This window comes from Borostomias antarcticus, assembly GCF_949987555.1.
Source record: "Borostomias antarcticus genome assembly, chromosome: 1".
NCBI lineage: Eukaryota > Metazoa > Chordata > Actinopteri > Stomiiformes > Stomiidae > Borostomias > Borostomias antarcticus.
Genome location: NC_140234.1, coordinates 46,287,176 through 46,311,842, shown reverse-complemented (window position 1 = coordinate 46,311,842; position 24,667 = coordinate 46,287,176). Strand labels below are relative to the sequence as shown.

The window sequence follows — 24,667 nt, the reverse complement described above, 5'->3', positions numbered from 1 at the left end:
AGGAAGGAAAGGGACTAGGAGTGAGCCAACAAGAGAGATAACTAGCAGCAGTGATGCACATTCCTTTCAACAGTTTGCAGAGACTGTGTTGGATCCACATAGTTGTGTATTTACAGAAGCTGTGATCTGTGCAGTTTCTCCAGAAACTGTGTATTTATCATCCACATTGCAATGGTCACTCAGATGGTGTTGGCATAATATGTGTTTTTTGCTTCATTAAATTATTTGGAAACTGTACCTACACTGCCTGAGTCTTTTTTGGTATTATTGATATTAGTATTTGCACTTTGGCATGGAATATGTGTACTTCTACCACCTCTGGGGACAATTAAGACTTCGCAAGACGTGTGATTAAACTCAAGTAAGTAGCTCCCCCCCCTCTCCCAATCCCCCCCATTTGAGAAACATAGGGAGGAATTCCCCCCCAGTTTTAAGCACTGATACCTAAAAATATATTCCTGTGGGGTTGACTCACATTATTTATGGGATAGTTACAAACGCAGAGGGGGTGTAGTGTGCCACATCTCCTCATCCATGACAACAAAGGCAGGCTTTGTGTGTGTGTGTGTGTGTGTGTGTGTGTGTGTGTGTGTGTGTGTTGGGGGGGTTATGGCCAGGGGAGGGGAAGGGGGGTGATTTCAATCCTGCACACCGCCCATCTGGTGGCTAGGCGGTGAAGTGCATGGCTGGCTCGTTGACCCGTCGGCCCATTCTTATCATTAGTAGATGGATATTGTTTCCTTGTAATCAGTGGAGCAATATCAATGGACATGCAATACTCTCCTAATGTGATTATTTGGAGTTTGAAAGTTGCTATGTGGATGTACTCTTAAATCCTTCCTAGGCTCCTACAGCAGATACGTTATATGTCCATTCAAGCGAACAATGAGACGTGTTGTTAGTCCTTGAGAAGAAGGTTAACACACATTCAAGGATTGGAGTGACAGCATCTGAGGTGGCTAAGCTACTAGTGTGACTATGTGGTGTGACCGGGGGAGAGGCTGGGCACAGGTGTTCAAGATATTCGAGATTCAGAGGCCACTGGAGGTGTGTCAACGTGTCAGCGTTATACGACATTACAATTAACAACTGAGCCCATGGCCTCCAATCCGGAGACCAAGTGCCAATCTGGTGCCTAGGTGCCCTTGGCCCATGTGCAGGGCAAGCCAGGCAGCAGCAATGTGTGTGTGTGTGTGTGTGTGTGTGTGTGTGTGTGTGTGTGTGTGTGTGTGTGTGTGTGTGTGTGTGTGTGCGAGAGAGAGCGAGAGAGAGAACAAGAGAGTGCGCAGGGGTGTGGGAGTGTTCCTCTTCCTATCCAGGCCTGCCTATATCCCAGTGGGGTGAGTGAGGCTGCACAGGGTACTGGGGAGGAAGGGGGCACAGCTGTGGAGCTAGATCACTTGGCTGGAGTAGGGCCAACAAGGAAAAAGACCTGTGTGCCCTTGTGTTCCCTCTCTTCTCTCCCTCTCTCTTTCCTTCACATTCTCTCTCTCTTTCTCTCTATACATAGACAGTAGCAGAATGACTGGATCTCTCTTGCTCTCTCTCCCTTCCTCAATGTCACTGGAGTGGTGTGATGACTCTTAATTTCATTTAGTCACAGCCCTGTTATTTTGATCTTTATTTATGGTCATAGAGGGTGGCGGCTGATGGCACATGGAGTGAAAGCAATTACCTAAAAGGTTGAGATGTTTATTTTAAAAGCCAAACATCACGTTTACACTTTCGAGGCCCGGGAGAAGTATTAAGTATAAACGAGTGAGGGCAATGTTGTTGTGTTGTGAATGCCAATCCACTTCGTATAGCAGATGTTTATTCTGCCCCTCTCTCTCTCTCTCTCTCTTCCATCTCACCCCATTCTCTCCTCTCTCTCTCTCTCTCTGCTCCCCCAGGTGAAGAAGCTCCCCAAGCACCTGCGGGAGGCGCAGATCTCCACCGAGCGCACCCACCTGATCGCCGACCCCGTCAAGAAGCCGCGCCAGCGCTACGTCCAGAAGGACGGCAAGTGCAACGTGCACCACGGCAACGTCCAAGAGACCTACCGCTACCTGAGTGACCTGTTCACCACGCTGGTGGACCTGCGTTGGCGCCTCAGTCTCTTCATCTTCACCCTGGTGTACGTGGTCAACTGGCTGTTCTTCGGGCTGCTCTGGTGGCTCATTGCCCTGATCCGGGGTGACCTGTTCCATGTGGATGAGGAGGGCTGGACCCCCTGCGTGGAGAACCTCAACAGCTTCGTCTCGGCGTTCCTCTTCTCCATCGAGACGGAGACCACCATCGGCTATGGCTACCGTGTCATCACTGAGAAGTGCCCCGAGGGCATCATCCTGCTGCTGGTCCAGGCCATCCTGGGGTCCATCGTCAACGCAATGATGGTGGGCTGCATGTTCTGCAAGATCTCGCAGCCCAAGAACCGCGCCGAGACGCTCATGTTCTCCCACAAGGCGGTGATCTCGGTGAGGGACAACAAGATGTGCCTGATGTTCCGGGTGGGGGACCTGAGGAATTCGCACATCGTGGAGGCATCGATCAGGGCCAAGCTGATCCGCTCACAGCAGACCAAGGAGGGCGAGTTCATCCCGCTCAACCAGACAGACATCAACATCGGGTTCGACACGGGGGACGACCGCCTCTTCCTGGTGTCGCCGCTCATCATCTCCCATGAGATCAACGAGAAGAGCCCCTTCTGGGAGATGTCGCAGGCGCAGATAGAGAAGGAGGAGTTTGAGATCGTGGTCATCCTGGAGGGCATGGTGGAAGCTACAGGTATGTATGTGTTTACTCAATGACCAGCTCAAGAGGTTAGCAGGGTAAATCTAATATATATTCTAGTTGTAATAATATTTCAATCACTGTGATTTTTTTAGGCTGGATCAACAGACAGTAGTCATATGTTGCTCATTTTCATATACCATGTCTAGCTGAGCAGTTATAAAGTTTGCTCATTGCATTCTACCCTGAGTATTACAGTACACTGTATAGTACTGTAGCTAGCTAGCTATTATGTCCTGAGGTTTGAGTGCAACTTTAGTAGCCTCATGAGACCATCCTGATCTTGCGAGTTCACTTCTAGTTTCTCTCCGCTGAAAGTGAGCTTGCTAGATCAGGATGGTCCAATGAGGCCATAACTAGAGGGCTAAGGCAACAGCAGTATCACGATGCATAGAGAAAAGAAAAGAAAAAAATAAGGTAAATCGACACTCATGAAATTAAGTGTATGAAATTAAACAGTAAAATGTCTCACAGTAGCTGGGTAGCAAGTAAGCAGCTTGCAATGCCAGAAGATGGATGATGATTATCTTTATGTAGCTGAGTATCTGTACGAAAATTATTCTACTCAAAATTAAGTTAGGATTATTAATAGTTTTGGGAAATGCACAGCTTATGCTAGTTGGATGCCACTGTATTGGTGTTTATGTTGGGTCATGACTCACCATTTCATATAAGAACTTGCACTTTTAGATGGTACTAATATTTTTGGAAATGCTAATTGAAGCGAGCACAGCGAATGCTAGATGGTTGTCATATAATTGTTGTTTCTGTTTGGTCATGACTCACCATTTCACTTAAGAAAATGACAACCTATGTTAGGTCCTCAGTAACATTACAACCCACATTCTTATGTTTCCAAGTATGCAACTAAAATGGTATTTACATGTGTATTGTTTACTTTTTTCCAGTCCTGCATATCTCTCCTCAAGATTAAATATTCACGATTCCTTTATTTGTCACATCCAGCCTAATGTCCAGTCACAGTGAAATGTTGCTGCCGGCTCCAAGGTGATGGTCATTACAGATAAACTCTAATACTCAATTTACAAATGACACAATAAGGATTCTATACAGTATGTAGATAAGATCAGATAAGTAGGGTACCTCTTTTGTCAACTGCTAGCGTTGACAGCTGTGTAGGCTATTTAATAGCCTACATTTGTGTAGACTGTAGGCTATTGTATATTGTATTCTAGTTGACATTTTGCACTGTTCTTCCTCGCTATGTTTATGCACCAAGGCAAATTCCTCGTAGTAGGAGGCTTACTTGGCTGAATCTGATTTTAATTGCCCACGCTGGATTCGACATGTAGTCCTCTGACTTGCTCACGCACCTGACACAACCCCACCTAAACCATTATGCTGTCGAAAGTCTGGTGAGTTGAGGGTGCAAATGACCGGTATTCATTCAGAGAAGTGACATCTGCGCACGACCCTGTAGTTGCATATCCTTATATGGGGCTGGTGGGGAGTTCCAAGTAGTACCAATTCATGTGAGCGGCCACGAGCTTTGAACTTGAGAAACCATGAGATTTGCCATTAAGATAAGGCAGGTGCGAACTCTTCCAGCGGTTTACAAACACGTGGTGAATCAAATGGAAGCTTTCCTTGGAAACATTCTTAGGAAGAAATTTAAGAACAGAACTTAAGAAGATATTGGTGAATGAGGCCCAATGTTGGCCTGCATCTCTCTGTTGGCACCACAAGAGCCAGTATTGCCAGCACACCAAAATTAGGAAGGACACCAAAATTGCCGATCTCCACCGCACAAGTGGAGTAGTGGTCAGAGCATTGGACTGCCACCCGGGAGACCGGGGTTCAAGACCCGGTGGGGATGACTTCATGGGACTATACCCCAAACCTCCATATGTTCATCCTTTCACTCTAACCTTTACCCCTTGCCTTATAGGTCAGATCCTGTCCCAACCCCAACCCTTATTCTAGCCCCAACCCACACTAGGGACTGGAAGAAGGTCACAAAAACCAACCTTCCAATCTCCACTGCACAAGTAGAGTAGTGGTCAGAGCATTGGACTCCCCCCCGGGAGACCAGTTCAAGACCCGGTGGGGATGACTTTATGGGACTATACCCCAAACCTCCACACATTCATCATTCACTCCAACCTTTTTATCCCTTACCTAAATTCCACAAGTAGAGTAGTGGTCAGAGCACTGGACTCCCACGCGGGACTTTCTCAGGGATTACCGTCTATTTACTTCACCACCTAAAGGGAAGTTCATACAGCAGGTAATGACTTTTGTCCAGAAACAGAAGTTGAAACAATTGCAGAAAAATAGTTAACGTTACAGGAATAATCAGTGTAACTGCTTTAGCCACTGACTGCTACCATTAATGTTATGGAAGCTGCTACTAGTTGTTGTGAGCTCATGAGCTAACTGGCTATCCTGCTCTTATTGTGCTGGATTAGCATTAGCATTTGACCCACTCCCCTCTGGCAGGAGACTGCGGTCCATTGGGTCCCGGGACCGGGTCCACACACCACAAAAACAGCTGCTTTCCCAGAAGACCCCCCTTCATGACCGCATTGCTAACAAGAAAACACAGCTGCTCATTAGTACTTTATTATTATGAATTGCTTTTAATTTGTGTTTGTACCCACTGCCCAGCCAGCACATTGCCGCAGTTTATGGTTTATGCTGGAGACAGGCCGCTTTCCAAAACTGCCTGGCTAACCTAACGTAACCGAACTGCTCCTCTGCAGCAGCAGCAGCTGACTGTCTGTATCTAGTGCTATGGATTTTGGCAGACAGCAGTCATTCTTGCAAAAAAAACTTCAGAGCAACAGAGTACTAGTACCGGCAAGAAATTAATCCTACTTTCACCCCTGCATAACATCGCTCATTCACCACACACTCTGCACACACACTGAACAGTTGGGAGTAGCTACAAATTATCCATCCCGCTGCATTTTTACCATTGCAGTATTTCACAGGAACATCTTGTGGGATTTCAGACAGGTGTTATTTCATTTTAGTGATGCACCACTGCTAGGTGGCATCTTTGAGCAGATTTAGCAGGCTGAGCTCACAGTGCATTTCTCCTATAGTCTATGAATGAAGACAACCCTGATCATTGCATCATTCAATTTCACATTCTTTAATTTAAATGCTCTGTTGAAAAGCACTTTGAGCTCAATGTATCTGTATGAAAGGTGCTATACAAATAATGTTTTATTGTTATTATCAGTGTTGGGCACGTTACTTCAAAAAAAGTAATTAGTTATAGTTACTAGTTACTTCTCCCAAAAAGTAACTGAGTAACTGAATAACTCCACTATAAAAGTAACTAGTTACCAGAGAAAGTAACTATTGCGTTACTTTAAGTTTAAATATATCAAAGAATTTGGATTTTTTTCTGAGCGGGTTTCACAAGCCAGTTGCATAAAGTAGAACAGCATAGACAGGTACCTACACAGGACTTTTGATATTTATTGCACCTCAACAGACCACAACTGGTAGATATACTGTACTTCCAGTATTTTCTTCATCACAAAAACATCGAAAAACATGGTCATTATTTTTCGAGGTAGTTTCGAGGATTTCCGACCAGATGGGGCGCTGTCCCCTATGCGGAGTTGTATGGCAGTTGAAGAAGACTACCTTGAAAAATAATGACGATGCCACAAAAACCGGCTAAAAAGATCACTTAACGGTAGCGCCAAGCTTTCAAAGCCCATCGTTTGTTAGAATAGGCGTTTCTGTTTTGGTGAGTGGCTTTGAAATGTTTATTTGACACTTTTAAATATGAGCGCCAAGCGCCGCCAACTTGGCGAGTATTTAAAAGTCAAAATGTCCTATGTTGGTAGAAAGGACTGTGGTAGCAGATTCTATGTCATCAGCGCACTCACAGTTCCTGAGAAGGGCTAGCTCCTAAACATTCATTCATCTATCCATCCATACACTCCTTCCTAACACTCATCCATCCATGCATGCATTCATTCATCCACCCAGCCAACCCCAGCATCTAACCATCCTAGCCATTAAACCAGTGATTGCATCTTAAAAGCAGAAGCTTTTCAAACTTCTAGTCAGAGAACCTGTTACTCTTTGGAGTGAAGACGAGCTTCCCCAGGCTTAACAGTCTCTCTACGGGGGCACTGGATGGAGTGGCTGCATTGTCTTTGAGTGAGTTTATCAGTGGAAATCCATTAAGAGTGTCCATCCCTTCTGCTCTTGATTTGAAATAATCCACAACTTGACTTTCAGCAGTAGCAGATGAGGTATCATCCTCAAAGGAAAAAAACTCATCCTCTATGGCTGAGTCGGTACGTTTTGGTGTGCTGGTAGTACCTGTTTGCTGGTCTTCGTCTCTGACACTTTTCCGGCACTCTGCCAGCAGACTTGCCTTAGCCTTGTCCTTCCTGGGCAGAGTCACAGCAGCCAAGACAGCATCCTCGCTTTCCAGCACCTCTGCAAATCTTGTTTTGTTTTGAAATGATACACAATGCAAAGGACACATTATACTGACTATCTACATACACACACACACACACACCACACACACAAATAGCATTACACATTATGAGCATATTTAAAAAATATATTTCATTTTACATTTTTCATGATGTATGGATGTATTTAAAGATAAATACTAGTTCTTATCGTGACAATTCCCTCTGGAAGGTCAACAAGAATTTGCAGGCCACTCTTCAGTTCCAGGGTCTTGAACATCAATGTCTCCAGCATGGGTAGGAGTGTGCCATGGAAACAGTTGTCTTCTCCTTGAAGAATGTCTAAGCCTACTGTTAGTGGCTTCATTACCGTACAGTACTCCCTGATGAACTGATGCTCCCGTTCTGTGATGGCTTTCAACCCGAACTTGGAGGAGATTGTGTTCAGCTTGACTACAGGCTTCTTACAGATTCGAGCAAGGGCATCATAAAATGAGTTCCATCTCGTAGTGCAAGAGACTAGCAGCTTCTTGCTATGACATCATCCACAGTCTCTGCGGCCACCGTTGAACGGCTAGCCTTGTTCCATAAGGCTGTGCATTTTGTTGTAGCACTTCTGTATATCAATTTTGCTTCTCGCGATGCACATCTCTGATGTGGTGGCAAAGTAATCACAACAACTTCATCATTATCATCACCAACACTGTTTTGCAAGACATCATTAATGTTCATAAAAGTCACCTCATCCTCATCATCCCCAGAGTCATCCTCCTCGACTGGCTGGTACAGGCCTTGATGAAATTAGAGCCATTATCCGTGACAGTTGATGTTATTTTGTGGGATATGCCATAGGATGAGTGAACGTTGTCAAGCTCAGTTGCAATAATGTCATGAGTATGACGGCCCTTGAATTGTCTGCATGCCAAGGCTGCTTTCCTTCGTTCCATCCTACTGTATGTGGATGTATGCAGTGTGCAGTTACACCAAGATAGCTTTTACTATGTGTAGTCCAAATGTCTGCAGTAGTACAGACATTTCTTTCTTAATTTCTTCAAATCCCTTTTTGAGCTCGGCATTCATTTTAGCGTATTCTGCATCTATGTATTTAGAAAATGTCTTTCTGCATGGCCCCTCCTCTCGCCGGTATTTTGGCAATGAGAGCTCTGAAGAAGTCTGAGTCAACTTTTGATAACGGCAGCATGTTCTCAACAACATACCTGCCTATCATCCCGTTCAGTTCAGTCTGTGTCACAAGTTTTTGTGGAGCTGGAGCAGAAAAATCCAGCTTTAGCTGCTTGGATGGCGTGGCTCTATATCCTTCTTTGTTAGCGGAGCTCACATTAGCCACACCTAGCCTGCTATCATGAGTGTCAACAACGATGTTTTTGGCCACTAGTTTTGTAGAAGCGTGTACCGTTGAGAGATGCTTCATTAGATTAGAGTTGTTAACAACGGACGTGGACAAACACTTTGCTCTGGGACATAATGCACACTTCACATGTACGTTCTTGCCTTTTACCTCAATGAGGTGAAAGTAGTGCCTATACTTCCACCTTGAAAACGCCAAGTTTACGTCTGAACGCTCCGGACTTGCCATTGCTGCATGTAGGCTATCTCTGATAGTTTGTGTGTGAGGCTGCTGTGCACGAGTGTGTGGTTTGTGTGTAAACACCTGCCCAACTGAACACTGCCTCTGGTTGGCTTACCATGGAATTTTACTTAGCCAATCATCATCACTTGCACAGTTGTCTCGCCCCTCCCCCCTCTCACCCAAAAAAAACCTTTGCAGCTCCTGTGGCTGGCTGAGAGCCAAGTCGGATGACAACACCTTCAATGAGTAGCAATTCATAGTAACGCGCCACATTTAATTGTAGGTAACGGTAACAGCGTTGAAATGATGGAAATACAGTAGGACCCCACTCATCCGAACTTCAGAGATCCGAACCTCCCGGTCTACCGGACAGGCTTAAAAACGTCTTCTTTTTTTTAGCCTGCTATCTGGTTACTGGTGGGATTTTCATTACAGTACTGTATCCTACTGTGAATAAAAACAGAACTGTATGTAGACCTACATGTTGCCTGTAGGCTGTAGCCTACTGTCACGTTTAATTTCTTTGTTACTCTAATGTCGAGCTCAAAACGCAAACGAGTCTGCTGCGAGAGCTGCATTCCTTGGTAGCCAGAAAGCGCGTCAGCAACCTGAAGCAGAGGAGCATCGAGTCATTTTTTGTTCCCAGTTAATGGACTTCAGGAACACAGACGTTGTGAGCATGTAGATTAGCCGATACTAGGCCTACTGTATTTGTTAAATAATAGCCTACAGCCTAGGCCACGTTAGCCTACATCGGTTGTTTTAGAGACTTTCTTTTAGGCTACAATAGCCTAAGACACTACAACTTGTCTGTCATTTCATTTATTTATTTATTGATTATCATTTGCTCTAATTGTTCTAATGTTGGGTTGTTTTTAGGCTAGACCATTTTCGAATACAGTAGCCTATCGATGCAGCGTAGGCCTCATTTGAGAATAAAGTAGGCTACAAAGCACGCACTCAAGTGGAAATTTGTTTATTTTATTCTAGGCTACTGTAGGCCTATTATAGGCTAGGCTATATGAGTTTAGTTGGCTATTTGATTGCAATTTTGATGCACAGGTAATTAAGGGTATTTATCGGTCTATTATGAGTCTATATGAAACAAGTATACCATTTATTGAATTTGGTGCATTTTAACATAAGTTTCAGTCATCAGGATATTTCAGAGATACGAACGACCTTCGGTCCCGTTGGGTTCGGATAAGTGGGGTCCTACTGTAGTAATTAGTTAGATTACCTGTTACTGAAAAAAATAACACCGTTAGTAACTATTAGTTATAGTTATTATTATATTGTATATATAAATATAGTAGTTATTTTAAAGCCGCTATTCCCATCACTGGTTATTATTACCTTGTTCTCAAGCAAAAAAATGTCTCCATCTGGATGTAATTGAATTATTACGAATATAGCTACAGTAGCCTATCTATCTCAGTAACTGACGTCGGGTCAAGATGTGATGTCTGTTAAGTTATATGCACAAAATAACATAGTATTGCTCACACTGGATAACAATAGCTAACTTACCTAGAACTACAAAGATTGGGTGAAAGTGGGGGTTTTGCGTTTTGTTTCTGGAACACATTCAACTAGGATGTGACGCCATCCCAAACACCAAATCCCGAGCTCCAATACAAATAGGGAGGGAAAGTAATCTCATCGCCCCCTAGTGGTAGCTTTCCTAATGCCGAGAGAATTAATGGGATTTCTCATAGACACGTCTTTTGAAAAATTATATCTTATACACAGAAAAGTTAGTAGAATGCCTTAAACGGCAAATACTTGGAGACAATTTCGAAAATTTGAAAGAAGGCGAAATACTGTTTGAAATTCTCACAGTTGGTAGATTATTAATGTAAAAACACTCACAACTTCACCGAAATTGCTTCGTAGTAAATATTAGAAAATCCGGTCTATGGGAGTTTACATTGAAACTCCTCTCCGATAGGAACAAATACTCTAGGGACGCATGTTTTCACTTTCCCTCCCTATGGAAGGCAGCATCAGACCTCATTTGTAAACCCCGGAAGTAGCTTTGAAGACGGGGCACCAGCCAGTGTAGCTGAGTGCAGTATGGCTTCATCACGATACAAAGAAAAAATAAGTTTGATCTGAGGTGTGGATCCATACAAAATGGACATAGTCGCCATGAGTACTCACTCATTATTGCGAATTATATTCAGACATTAACTAACACATCTTTTTTCTCCATCTGTATATAATTTAATTATTACAAACATGTCTACAGTATACTATCTATCTATAGGCTATAGCTGTAGTCTAGGCTATAACTGCCTATAGTTTAAACTAGTATATTATTTGTATTATATTGTGTATATTGTACATGGTATTGTATATTGTGTACATTGGCATAGTACATGTATATAAGCAACATTTTCATGAGATTTCGACCCTCGACAAGATCCAGAGTTAGCAAATCACTTTCTTCTTTTGCTGTCACTTCTACGGTTAGTGGTGTATTTAGTAGGCCTATTTTCATATAGTTGTACACTAGTACTATCTTAGAACTATCGTACTATAGTAACTATAGTACTATCTTAGAACATTGTGATGCCTTGTGTAGGCTATGTTGCGTATACGTATTTGCATTACTTTCGTGAGCACCCGATGCAATGATGTTTCAGGTAGTGTCCGAAAACTGTTTAATCATTCCCTATGTAGTTTACTATATGGGTAACACTACATAGGGAATAGGGAGTGAGTGAACCATTTCTAACACATCTCTAGTCAGCTCCGTTAGCCATCTTACTCGTCCTGATGCCACGTTCCATATGAGAACACTCGGCTAGCTAGCTAACTAGTTAGCTAGCCTACTGTGTTAAACCTCTATTTGTCTTTTTCCATGAGTTAACACATATACCCAACGTCAGTTACAGAGATAGATACTGTAGATAGATAGACTATGTTCCTAATAATTAAATTACAACCAGACGGAGAACAAGGACTTTAAGAACAAGGACTTTAAGAACAAGGTAGGCTCATCTAATGTGCCAGACAAGACTACAGCAATGGGTCAATGAGTAGTATTAGTTCTCCCTCTATGGGCATGCGAGCGGTGGTGCGGAATGCCACAGACGGTGCGTTGAGATCCCGCGGGTCAGGTTACTGCCCCCAAGGGCTCCCATCTCTACATACACTCACCACCAGGGTGGTAATTACATGACGGCCATGGCCGTCGATGCCCCTACCTCTGGCTGTTATGCCCCGAAAATAATTCTACCCCCTATGGCCACCATGGCTTTTGTGCCCCTGCTACCATCTAAGGCCCAATCCCAATACTCTCCCTTAGCCTTAGCTAGCCCTAGTTTTGGAGTGCCCTCGACTGAGTAGTGGCCCTTAGGAATGGAGCCACAAGGGATAGGGGTTGAAATCTTTACCTAAGAAGTGGGACACCACTTGCAACGTCTTTAATCTCAATTTTATTAGTTGCCTGTTTTTCTGTGGAGTCCCTGGGATGTTACAGTATGATTACTATTATTATAGTAACAAATCTGACCAAATTTCAGGACAGAACAAGACAGATTAATCAATTGTACAACCAGGAAGCATGTTTACACATTGTTAACGTTAGTCTTACCCATGGAAATCCACTGTTATCAGATGAGCAGAGAAGTGCAGAAAAAATGCTACTGATTATATTTCAGACTTCATGAATGGCACATGGAATCAACTGTCACTCAAGAATAGTTGATTACACAAAGCTCTATTGATTAGATTAGATTCAACATTGCACCGTAGCCTACTGGAACATCAAAATGTTGTTAAGTTAGGCTAACAAAGAAATGCATTTTAGATCGTCAATAGCATTTTTTTTTCTGAAATGCGTGTCATAACAATCCAATGACATGTCTTTTTCTTTTTCTTTTGCATCTACTTTAAACTTTAAAAAAATTTGAATGTTTATTTGTGAAGATATTGGGCTTCTTTCCCATGTTTCTTCACAGCACCGGCAGCTATGTTTTATATCACTGGCTCGGTTCGCAAAGCATTGTGAGAGTTTTCATCTCCCCTCGGTTTCAAGTCAGCATCTGAGCTGTTTGAACATCCACTAGCCCTCGATATGCCCCCTAGCCCTAGAAGCTAAAAGAAATAGACACACTACCCTACAGTATATGCGTGAAAGCGCAAAATGTAGGGGAAGTCCAAGGGCTAGGGCTAAGGGGGGTATTGGAATTGGGCCTAAATCTCGAGGTTGCTTTTAAAGCATCGGTGGTCTCCTGTCATTTTCTTGATATTCCGAAATGAATTCAATTAAGGCTTCATAGATATCAATAAAATGTTACACCAGTAGTATAAAATTGTAGCCTGCTAGTGGCTTTGATGCGATGTGAAACTGGCACGCGCAACCAGCTTCAAGGATTGCTGCTGCGTTGTGGTTTGTTGAGAGCGCAAGCAAGAAAACAAGCTCTGAATTGACTGATAGCTAATAAATTATGACACGGTTTAAAATGCCCTAGCTATCTAGCCATTGCCCAACTACTCTTCTTTTTCTACAAAATAATTTCCAGAGCAGAGAAAGTTAGCTAGCTAGCATATTCAGATACAATCCGATTACACAGGCATTTGATAGCTAGCTAGCTACCCTAATTACAGTACACTGCACTATATTGCCTTTCTAGAACAATGCCGTGACTAAAGAGACTACATCAACTGAAACAGATTGTGCTGCTTAATGCATGGATGATTGTCAGTCGGCTTGGCTAGTGCTACTGTACGTAGCATTTCCAGTGAAGGGGCATAATGCTTGCTCGGCTCCGTATGATTTAACCAAGATTGCATGACTTATGACATTATGGAGGCATCATTTGATACGAAAAAGTGAATAAAATAGGATATTTATGCTTTTCATGTCATTCATGTTTCTTATTTATTATTTATTTATTATAACAGTTATTGTATCTTATTCGAGTGGTAAAAATTCAGCATACCATTCAGTAAAAGGGATCACACTGCTTTAAAGTCATTTATTTGTAGGCTCCAAATCCTGGTATTTCACTCAATGCCTTTGTGCCTTGGCATGTGGCCTTTGTGCCCTAAAAATTGAATGACACCGAAGGCCAAATGGCCTTGCCTTTAAAATGATGAAATTCTTACCCTGCTCACCACACTCCATTCTGTATATAGTATCTATAGTGCATCTGTGCCACCCCCCCTTTTTTTTTTTTTTTTTTTACAGTATATCATACTTTGTACATTGCACTGAATTTAGTTTGCACCGTTTTTTATATTTTCACGGTTCTTTGTATTTTGCACTGTCCTGTCCTGCACCCTGTCCTATGTCGTTTGCAACAGCGTATGCCTTGACCCTAGTCACATTCTTAGTACAGTATGTATGAATCATGTATAAACAGATGAAGTAGTTAGATACATTAGCGGCTGTGGCTCAGTGGTAGAGCGGGTTGTCCAATGATTGTAGGGTCGGCGGTTCGAATCCTGCCTCCTCCTGTCCACATGTCGAAGTGTCCTTGGGCAAGACACTGAACCCCAAATTGCTCCCAATGAGCAGGTTAGCACCTTGCATGGCAGCTGCCGCCATTGGTGTGTGAATGGGTGAATGAGAGGCCATTGTAAAGCGCTTTGGATAAAAGCGCTATATAAGTGCAGTCCATTTACCATTAGCTAGCAAGCCTACTTGTCTCACATAACCTTAATCAACTCATATTATAGCTATAGTGTTAGCTAACTAGCTAGTTATTGTTTATGAATCATCGGGCTTGGCAGTGATTCAGTTTGACAGGGGAAGAAACTCACCTGACAATGGATAGTAGGGTGACTGTTAATCACTAGTTGGTTATTATGTTATTATCTGTTATCTGTTTGTAGTTGGGGGTTCAAGGCAATTGCCTACCTTTGCCTAATGGGTAAGTGCCCCTGCTTGATAGCATTGTATGGAATATTGATTGGGAAATCTGCTTGTTTATCACAGTACCACAGGGAATAAAGACACTTTTACAGCAGCATGCTCCTGTTTTTTTTTTGTGGGGGGGAGTATTGGCTCACTCAGGTAAATATGCAAAAGCTGTTTTGTTTATCGGCCTTTGTTCAAGGACATATTCTAATGGGCTCATCTAAATACAATGCATTATACATGTCACTTACTTCATTGAATATCATCACATTTCAGCCTTAATAAATATTAATATAAAAGAAACAGCATTATTAAGGGTCTTTAGATTGGTGGTTGCAAGATTTTCATTTTGTGTTACCTTCTTGATTTTAAAAGGTAGAAATCACAGATCTCTAACTGGATCTGGCATGGTTTTTCATGCATCTTATTATGCTCTACTTCTTTTGATTTTTATTTATTTATTCATACTCATAGATCAAATCACAGGATTCAACCATGGGACAGCTCTGGACCTGAGAGTTGTACTTTCCAACCATTTTTAATTGTTGTTTCGCTAGGATAGGAAATCAATAGTACAGGGAGGGGGTATGCCCAGCTCATGTTAATGACATTGATTTTGTGGCTTTGTGTTACAAACAAAATTACATCCAAAACCTCATTTGAAACGCTAGCAGTATCATAACTCTTTATGGTATTGGGTAAAGGCAAGACATGGACTGACAACCTCTATGGTTCAATCACAGCCGGTTGTCTGAGGAAGAGCGTTGTGGCTCGAAACGTCACTCATATATTTTTTTGTCCATAAATAATCTTAATGGGAGCTACAGTGTGCGGACTGTTATTTTCTTTGATACATATGCTTTTTTAGTCCAGCACCTGCCTTATTAATTCATTTGGGATGTGCGCGACCCACTTCTGATTTGGTTATATATTTACTATATACCATGGTTATGACATCTAATTCCTTTACACAATTTAGTATCACTCCGCGTCTGACCAAAAATTAGGTTTGCTTCACATACGTAACCATATGGGAACTGGAAAAGGGCAGGCACTTTCAAAAATACTTGGCAGGTGTTCACATTGAGTGATCACAATTTGTAATTAAACATTTTCGTTTTCTAAGCAGAAATACTCAGAACAATTTTTTTTAGAACCAGGCGTAGGGATTACACGCATACGCTCCAAACGCGTAGCATTGTGATTAGCTAGGTATCGAGGTAAACAAACCTGTGTTCCAACGAGCGAAGTGGATATCATCAGAACACCTCGCTTGGTTCCACATGGAAGGTGAACACAGCAACACATGAATTAGATTGGCTCTTGTTGGGCGATGTCGCCTGAAAGTTCAGCATTTTTCAACTTTTTCCACATCGCCGCTCCGCCCACATCAGTGACCATCGCTGCATCGCCTGCAGTCACCAGCAGTCGCCGGCTCTCATAGACATATAACGCACTTCCAGCAACTAATCGCCCAAGTCGCCCGCTGTTAAAACGCAGGGTAAGGGCCTGTGCATTAGGCTAATGGGTTTGGCAGGCTATTGGGCGGACACGAATAACCAGTGGCGTAGAATAAGATCACTGGAAATAGTGGAGTATTCCTGCTGCAACATTCATACCTATCCTTTTGAATGCAAGCTATTAAAAGAATTTGTTTCTCTGGACACTTATTTGTAGAGGACATTGTTTTAGTGGACAAACTCCTATTGCAGTGCTGAACTTCACTTAATTTTATTACTACTCAACTTAATACAGTTATTGTAATTATTATATGATGAATGGGGAAATCATGTGGATAGTTGGAGGAATGAGAAGTATTTCGCCGTGCACAGTGTATTGGGCCCCATTCCAAACAAAAACCATTGCAAAATGATAAATGATGAATTAAGTACTACTTAATAAATGTTTTATAGTGTGCACATATTATAAAGTGTTACCAACAATTCTACAGTGTTTCACTTAATTTGCTGAGCTTTGGGTCTGTCAAACCTACATGCTCTGATGCATGTGTGCTCTGATGAAGGCCTGACAGACAAAAAGCTCAGCAGATGAAGTGAAACTGCATGGATCTAAGTGGGCCGAAATGATGCCTGGGACTATTTGTTTACAGCACCTTAGCAAATATCTATTCAAGAGGAGTGGTGGTCATCATGCACTATGATAATATTAAAAACAGCATTAAATCAAATATTTTTCAGTACCACTTTACATTACAGCACGGTAATAATATACTGTAGTAATACCTTTGTACTATCTACATTATTACTAGGGAATTACCAACAAATTACTAGTAGTTACCAGGAGTAGTTACCAATTTATAAACCCTGTAATAATCTACATAATTACTAGGAAAGTACCAAGTACTATTAGTTATCGGTAGTTATTAGTTGTAGCTACCATATAGTTACCCCCCCCCCCCCCCCCCACAATCCCTATTTAAGGTACGATTTGTTACCTGGAAACAGATATTGTAGTTTCCATGTAATAATGTGGAAACTGAGCTGGAAAATGCAACTTTAGCCGTTTCTATGTAATTATATGGTTATTATCCTTCCTAACATCCCAATTCAGCTCATGGTTTATTATCTAGAAACAGAGGTAGTAATTTCTATGTAATAACATGGAATCTGAGCTGGAAAATGCAGCTTTACCTGTTTCTAAGTAATTATATGGTTATATCCTTCCTCAAATCCAAACGAAGGTCACAGTTTATAACCTGGAAACAGAGATGGTAGTTTCTACGTAATAAAGTGGAATCTGAGCAGGAAAATGCAACTTTACCTGTTTCTATGTAATTATATGGTTATACAGTATCTTTCTGAAAATCCCAACCACCAGAGATTCTTCGTTCACCCAATAACAGCTGCTCACTCCCAGCATCTCGAGAGAGAGAGAGAGAGCTTGGAGATTCTTCAAACAAGACGTCTACCACTACAGAGGAAACCTTACAGTGAATTCAGTGGAATTATTGCTTGGGACAAAAACACTGCAAGGGTGTCCTTGGTTAGCCTGGTATGATCATCCCGATCTAGCAAGCTCACTGCTTCGCTCCGCAATATCGGTCTGGCCTTCGCCCCATAGAGAGTGATTATGTGGGAGAGGGTACTTGCCTTGACAGACAAACACCTTCAGCCAATGAGCGTTCAGCAAACTTTTGCCAAATCCAGTCGGAAGAACGGCAAAAACGTATTTTCCACCGAGAAACTCTGCTAGTGCATACTCTTGTTCTTGTTTAAGTGTTGTGATGACGTTTATTTCTGCAATGACTGCACTTATACAGTAGCTGCATTTATTCTTCTAACGTTAACATTACTACTCGTTGCTTCGGGAGCCGCCATGTAGCCATCCATTTAGCGAGCGGCAGGGACACGAACCAATCAGGGACTGCTTTCCACTGTGGAGCGGGACAGCAGTTAAAACGCAGTCCCTGATTGGCCCGGTATGGTCTGGATTTTGGCATAATCACTCTGGAGGACGAGAAGGCCAGATAGTTCTGCGTTAGTGAAACAGAATGTGAGCTCGCGAGAACGGGATGGTCCAGGCTAGTCCTTGGTTGCCTCTTTAAAGATATTAGAGCCAAATATCACGTCTAATCATGTGTGTGTGTATAGAGTTACCAGACGTTTATTTTTTATTTTTTGTTGTGTTTACTATTAAAGTTCAAATAACTTTGTCATGTTTATTATTGGTTTGTAAATGGCTTTACATGCTTTCATTCTCTCCTATGAAACAGGGGAACAGAGAGGAGGAAAAGGGATGTTGTGGTTAGAAGTACCCGAACAGGAATCAAACCCTGGCCTCCAGCGTGGTAGTCCAGTGCTTAGCCCATTATATCACCAAGGGGTCTGAGGGTTTGGGAAGGCCTTCCGTCTGTCTGAAAAAACTAAACATTTACCTGGTACAATACATGCAAAGTATAGCCTAATATATAATGGGTAATTACTGAGACACCTATACTGTAGGTTTAATTTCAAAACAGGAGTTTTGAAGCATTTCAAATGTACAAATACTGCACATAAATTCAATAACTGACATAGCACCACCAGGTAACCACATTTTTACATAACTTCTATAACAGCCATCACCAACAGGCAGAACGCGACCCAGACCCAGAAGCCATCCAATCCGGACCGCGTCTATAACCCAATAAATCAATGAGAATTTCTCCCTTTTGACGGAGCATAGGCCACTAGTTTGAGCCTGCGCAGCCTTTGTAGTATATTACGGCATTTGTTTACTATCTCACGCGTTGCTAGCCAATCAAATCTGCGTGTTCATTGCCAGACGTCAACCAGTCTACACGTGACAGCCTAGCTATCGTTAACGTTACTGTACTCAGAGCGATTCCTTGCTAACATTAGTTGGAGTTGGACACTGCATGCCCAGAGAAACGTAACGACAAACGAAGAGGGAAGTGAGATACTACAAGACAGAAGTAACGTCAGCCTATACATGCCGTGCTCTAAAATAAGAAAAAAATATGTTGAAAATAGGGTGTTCCATCAAGAATGGACAGAGTTGTATATATTCATACTTACCGCGGGTAGCTCTAAACCTGTTTGTCTCATATATTTCAAAAGCTACCTTGTTATTAAATGTAGACCTCATTTTACAAGTTTATAGTAGCCTACTTTTTATTTATAATCCTTCCTAAATGTGAAATCCCTCCTAAATGTGAAGTGTCAATAAACAGGTTGAAATATTGTTGAAATGTAACCTACTTCATTTGATTTTAAAGTAAGTTGGGGATATGGTAAATAGTAAATGGACTGCACTTATATAGCGCTTTTCCGCCTTAGCGGCACTCAAAGCGCTTTACAATGGCCTCTTAATCACACACCAATGGCGGTAGCTGCCATGCAACTTGCTAACCTGCTCATTGGGAGCAATTTGGGGTTAGGTGTCTTGCTCAAGGACACTTCGACATGTGGACAGTCGGAGCTGGGATTCGAACCGCTGACCCTCCGATCATTGAACGAGATATACAACTGAATTTAACAATATTTTAACTTCCATGCGTATTTCAAAGTAGCATAGCCTACTTGCAGCTATACAATAATTTGATAGCAATATACAAGGAAACAAATCTGTGTTGAGGGCATAAAAAATGTATGCATCACCACCGGACCCTGGCTTGAGGCCACTTTGTCAAAATGGACCTCTTAGAACTTTACTTGATTACCCCTGTTCTATAACATCCAGTGACAAAAAAGCCCCCACATCAAGGATTGAACCCCTGACCTTTGGTATGGGAGTCAGGCACTTCATCCACTACACCACCGAGGATCTGTAAAATATGTGGGTGTCCTAGTGTTTTTGCTTTTGTGTTCTGGGACCACTGCCTCTTGTGGTGGCAACATAGAACTACAGGTCAACAACACAATGGAGGGAAAGACGGAAGGAGGGAGGGAGGGAGGGAGTGACAACCGGACATTTGCTATCTTTGGTGCGTTGCCACGCAAAAAAAAAACATGTAATTAAAATAGAGCTCCCCCACAATAAAATCCACACTACACCACTGAGCACACAATTTATATGGTATACTATACCTGTCTGCCTGGAGCAGAATTGTGAAGATTGGGGGATAGCAGAGGGGAGGAATAGCATTGTTTTCTCCTAATGGCCCATCAGCATTTTCTTCCAGACTCTTGACAACCACCCTGTAGTCTCAGTGAGAACAATGAGTCAGATGCTGAAGTTCCTGACAACATTCATTTCTTTCCTGCCGCGAGCATCGACGATTCAAAGTGGCAATTAGAAAACAAGATGATGATTTATCTCGCCAAAGAACATTACATTAAGATATTATCTTGAGTGTAACAGATGAAGATATCTCTTGTTAAGCTTTGAAGTTCAGTTAATCAGTTGATATAGCTGTCAAGCTACATATTGTTGCATGTTAATATATTTGATCATTTTTGTGCGTGGCGACGCACCAAATATAGCAAATGTCCGGTTGTCACTCCCTCCCTCCCTCCTTCCCTCTTTCTCTCCGTCGTGTTGTTGACCTGCAGTTCTATGTTGCCACCACAAGAGGCAGTGGTACCAGACCACCAAAATAAAACCACTATGACATCATGCAATTTCAAGTTCCATGGTAGTATAGTGAATAGGGTGCCCGTCTCCCATGCTGAAAGTTGCAGGTTCAAGCCATGATGTAGATTACTTTTTGTCACTGGATGTTTTAGAAGCTTTGTAAAAATGTGGTTACCTGGTGGTGCTATGACAGTTATTGAATTTATGTGCAGTAATTGAACGTTTTGAAATTATACCTACAGTATAGGTGTCTCAGTAATTACCCATTATATATTAGGCTATACTTTGCATGTATTTACCAGGTAAATGTTTAGTAATTGGGGGACTATGAAAGGAAGGGTTACCAAAAAAATGTTCAGAGTAAGTTAATTTAGCAATAGAAATCCATAAGCCTAGGGCCAATGGGCCTAGGATATAGACAATAAACTACTGGTGGAATGGTGGTGGAGCATCCATCGGGGACCCGCTGTAGGTCGGCTAGCCTTGTGTTATATTCCACTGGAGGTCTGCCAACTCGTCCATCAGGGACCCGCTGTAGGTATGCTAGCCTTGTGTTATCTGGGTTTATCCCTTTCCTTTGTCCAGAAACAGAAGTTGAACCAATTGCAGCAAAATATGTAACGTTATAGGAATCATCAGTGTAACTGCTTTAGCCACTGACCGCTACCATTAATGTTAAAGACACTGCTACTAGTTGTTGTGAGCTCATGAGCTAACTGGCTATCCCGCTCGTATTGTGCTGGATTAGCATTGGAAGCATTGGAATTGATGTGTCCAGGCGACAAGACCTGTCTTAATTTATCAGACATTATTTCATGTCATTTCAATTCACAGCTATTTCAGTGGCATGACTAGCTTCCGTCCTACCAGTCCTGAACAGAAACAAGCCAGCCACGCACATAAGCCAGGTGGACCTGGCCTGGTTTATTTACCTCACTGATAAGAAAATAAAAAAATCCCCTTGTTTTTCTGTCTGTGCACTTATACTCTCAACTGCAGTAACCATCGGCTTTCCATTGCATCAGCTGAATTCAACGTCAGTGTAGAAATATAGTCAGGGAACACCGGCCTTGAAGTGCCTGCTGGTCGGCTTTAGGGGTGGGAGTAATGTTGCACTCTTCATATTGACTCCTGATGTTAAAAAGCTAGCCAGATAGATGTGTGCAGAGGCTTTTACTGCTCAGCAACCACAGAATCAAAATGATTGCAGATAGAGGTGAAAGGACGCTCATTATGGTCAGGTCCATTGGCCCAAGAAGTGACCGAGGGAGGGAGAGGAGAGAGAGATGGGGGGAGAAGAGGAGACATAGTGTCATGAGCCGTGTCGCTAAGACACCTGGTTGTTCACTTCCCATCTCCTAGGAGTGTGACAGTGAAGTAGTCTAGTAAATGCCTATGACGTCCTAATATTTTAGTATTCTGTGATACTCTGTATTTCCTGCTGCTTTGCACCAACACAAATATCACTGCTGATTATTGTGAAGCCAGTGGCTGGCGAGCCAAGACCTCCGTCGGCAACTCTGGGTTGCTCATGCTTACCAACACACAGTGGTCGATGTGGTAATTTAACGAAAGAGTGAGGAGAAGCTTGTCCCCCCTGATTCCCTGGCATACTTTCAGTGAAATATGGAAATGTATACAACGGGTGCTTGGTTAAAAGCCGTTGTATGTGACAAGATATACCACGGCAAAGCCTGTTTACAGTTCTGTTTGAAATATTACTGCGCCTATAATTACACTACATACTCGTGTCATGAACCACCAAGCTTTGAGCCGTTGTAGGTGCACTGTCTTGTTTCACTGTTTCAACATTCCAATGTAATTTTCGCACTGACAGTCAGTTTATCACATCCTGATTTTTTTCCCTTACCGGATAAAGTAACCACAAAGACTCCCAATATGTGGTCTGTTTACCAAAATAAAGCCTGTTTGAAAATGTGTCGACACGTTGTCGGACTTCCCCGGTAGGGTCTGTTGGCTACAGTGTAGCCTGTGTGTGTCATTCACTTACAGTACATTAGCTATGTCATTAGTCTAGGTTGTCAAGCTAGGTGTTTGGTTGCTAGGTCATATCCAGGACTCAGACACATTGCTGAAAGGAAGGGTAACGGATAATTTCCATTTCAATTACAGTTCCAAACCCATGTTAACTATGGGAAGTCATCACTGTTCCTCCAGGAATATTGATCCTCATTAGAAAATCCATAGCAACGTGATCGTTTTGGGAACTATTTTTCTGGGCGCAGTTCACTAAAATCGATATTAAGACACTGAAATATTAGGTTTTGATTCTATAAATATTTCCCGAGGGTGTAACCCGTATAAAAGCAATAACTCACTCAAGGGTTGTGGTATATGGCCTATATACCACGGCTTGTGCTGGTCGACGGCACTCGGCTGCGCCTCGTGCCTATGACCGCAGCACAAGCCGTGGTATCTATAGGCCATATACCACACCCTCTCATGAGTTATTGCTTCAATGACTGTTGTTCCTCAGAGCATTTTTGTTGCTGTGTAAATGTTCCATATAATGATGTCCTCACAGGTATGCATCCTCTGAAATGAGAAAGAATACTTCTTATTTACTCAGACATATGAGAGGGGAGGGGGCGTCAGTTTCAGAGAAAGTGATTTCCTCAGGGCACTACTGTATATCCCACGCAAACATATGTTCTCTTCATTTGATGATTATAAAGAACTGCTCATCAGCCTTCAGCCACTTGTAACATCCTTTAGTATGATATTCAATTTTTAATATTAAACTATATGTAGGCTAGTGTATATAATGCCATTCATTACTAGGTTTCTTCTTGACATGTGCAATAGACCGTTTAGGACCACCATGAGTAAAATGAACTGAAACCTATTTTCCTTCATTTGAGCTTTTTGCATAATGCACATACAGTACAAGGCTTGCTGGAAAGCTCAGAGCCTTCCAAATAAAGTGCTCAACATGGCCAGGCTCTCATGACAAATTTTGCAGCATTTTTTGAATTATTTGGCTCATGCTGCATTTTTTGGCTCAGAATAATTTTTTAGGACCTACATGGAGCAAAACAAGCACTGATGTACAAGGTTTTTTATTCTAATAACGCTTCTGCATTCTACTCAGCCTACCAGGAGTAGTCTAGCTGTCAATTACAGAGTGGGATCTTTGGCAAGTTATGACTGCAAAGACCATGAAACACAGCATATTTCAACCCCCGCCCCCCCCCCCCCACACACACATGCACACACACATACTTGGTATGTGTCAAATTGGACTACCATCATTAGCTATGGGGATTTTTCCAGGGAAAACTTATTCTTGCGATACCAGACAATCAGAGATCTCCACCTACCAATCGTCATGGGATTTCTATATTTGAGGTAGTTGCTAGAACAGCTGCTAACAAACCGATGCTTACTGCTTTGTAAATCTCCACTCCTTACATTTTGTTAAGGCACGACTTACTGAAAATGATACTCTCCACCCGTCCTCGTCCGTAGTGAAACAAACTGAAGGAGTTTTCTTCTGTGAATGTGGCTGAGCCATCTTACAAGCACACATCTTCTGCATGTCAACACCCCGTAGGAAGGGCTGCCCTAAAGAGTTTGGATTGGTTCTGCAAAACAGTTTTGTTTTATTTACTCTAAATATTTCCACCCGGTTTTAGCAACACAAGTTGTTAGAGAATGTCCTCAAGTCAAGTGTTTAGAGACTGACTTGTGAGTCTAAAGGAAACTAGGAAAACTAGGATGATGAAAGGCATGACTTAATCTATTGTTTATATATCTAGGGTAAGGTAAAGTGATACGGCATCGCAAATAAGGAGAGTCTTAATGGCAAAACTCCCAGGGATTCATTGTCCATAAATTTTCTAACGTTTATCATATTTTAAAGGGTTTTCATGGTTCTATCCTTTATCAGTTTATCAGAGAAACTCATGTAAGGCACCACTACAATCGTCCGAATCTCACAACGGCATTGATTGCCCTGTGTCT

General features: G+C 42.3%; 1 protein-coding gene across 1 annotated transcript in view; it reads left to right on the top strand.

Annotated features, from left to right (window-relative positions):
* The window catches only part of kcnj5 (potassium inwardly rectifying channel subfamily J member 5), a gene marked incomplete at both ends in the record, with an annotated part of 31,077 nt that overhangs the window by 5,159 nt on the left and 1,251 nt on the right, over positions 1–24,667 (top strand). Inside the window, one exon of the mRNA XM_084435949.1 lies at positions 1,893–2,766. Within this exon, the coding sequence (XP_084292075.1) occupies positions 1,893–2,766 (874 nt within the window). The remainder of the gene's footprint in view (positions 1–1,892; positions 2,767–24,667) is intronic.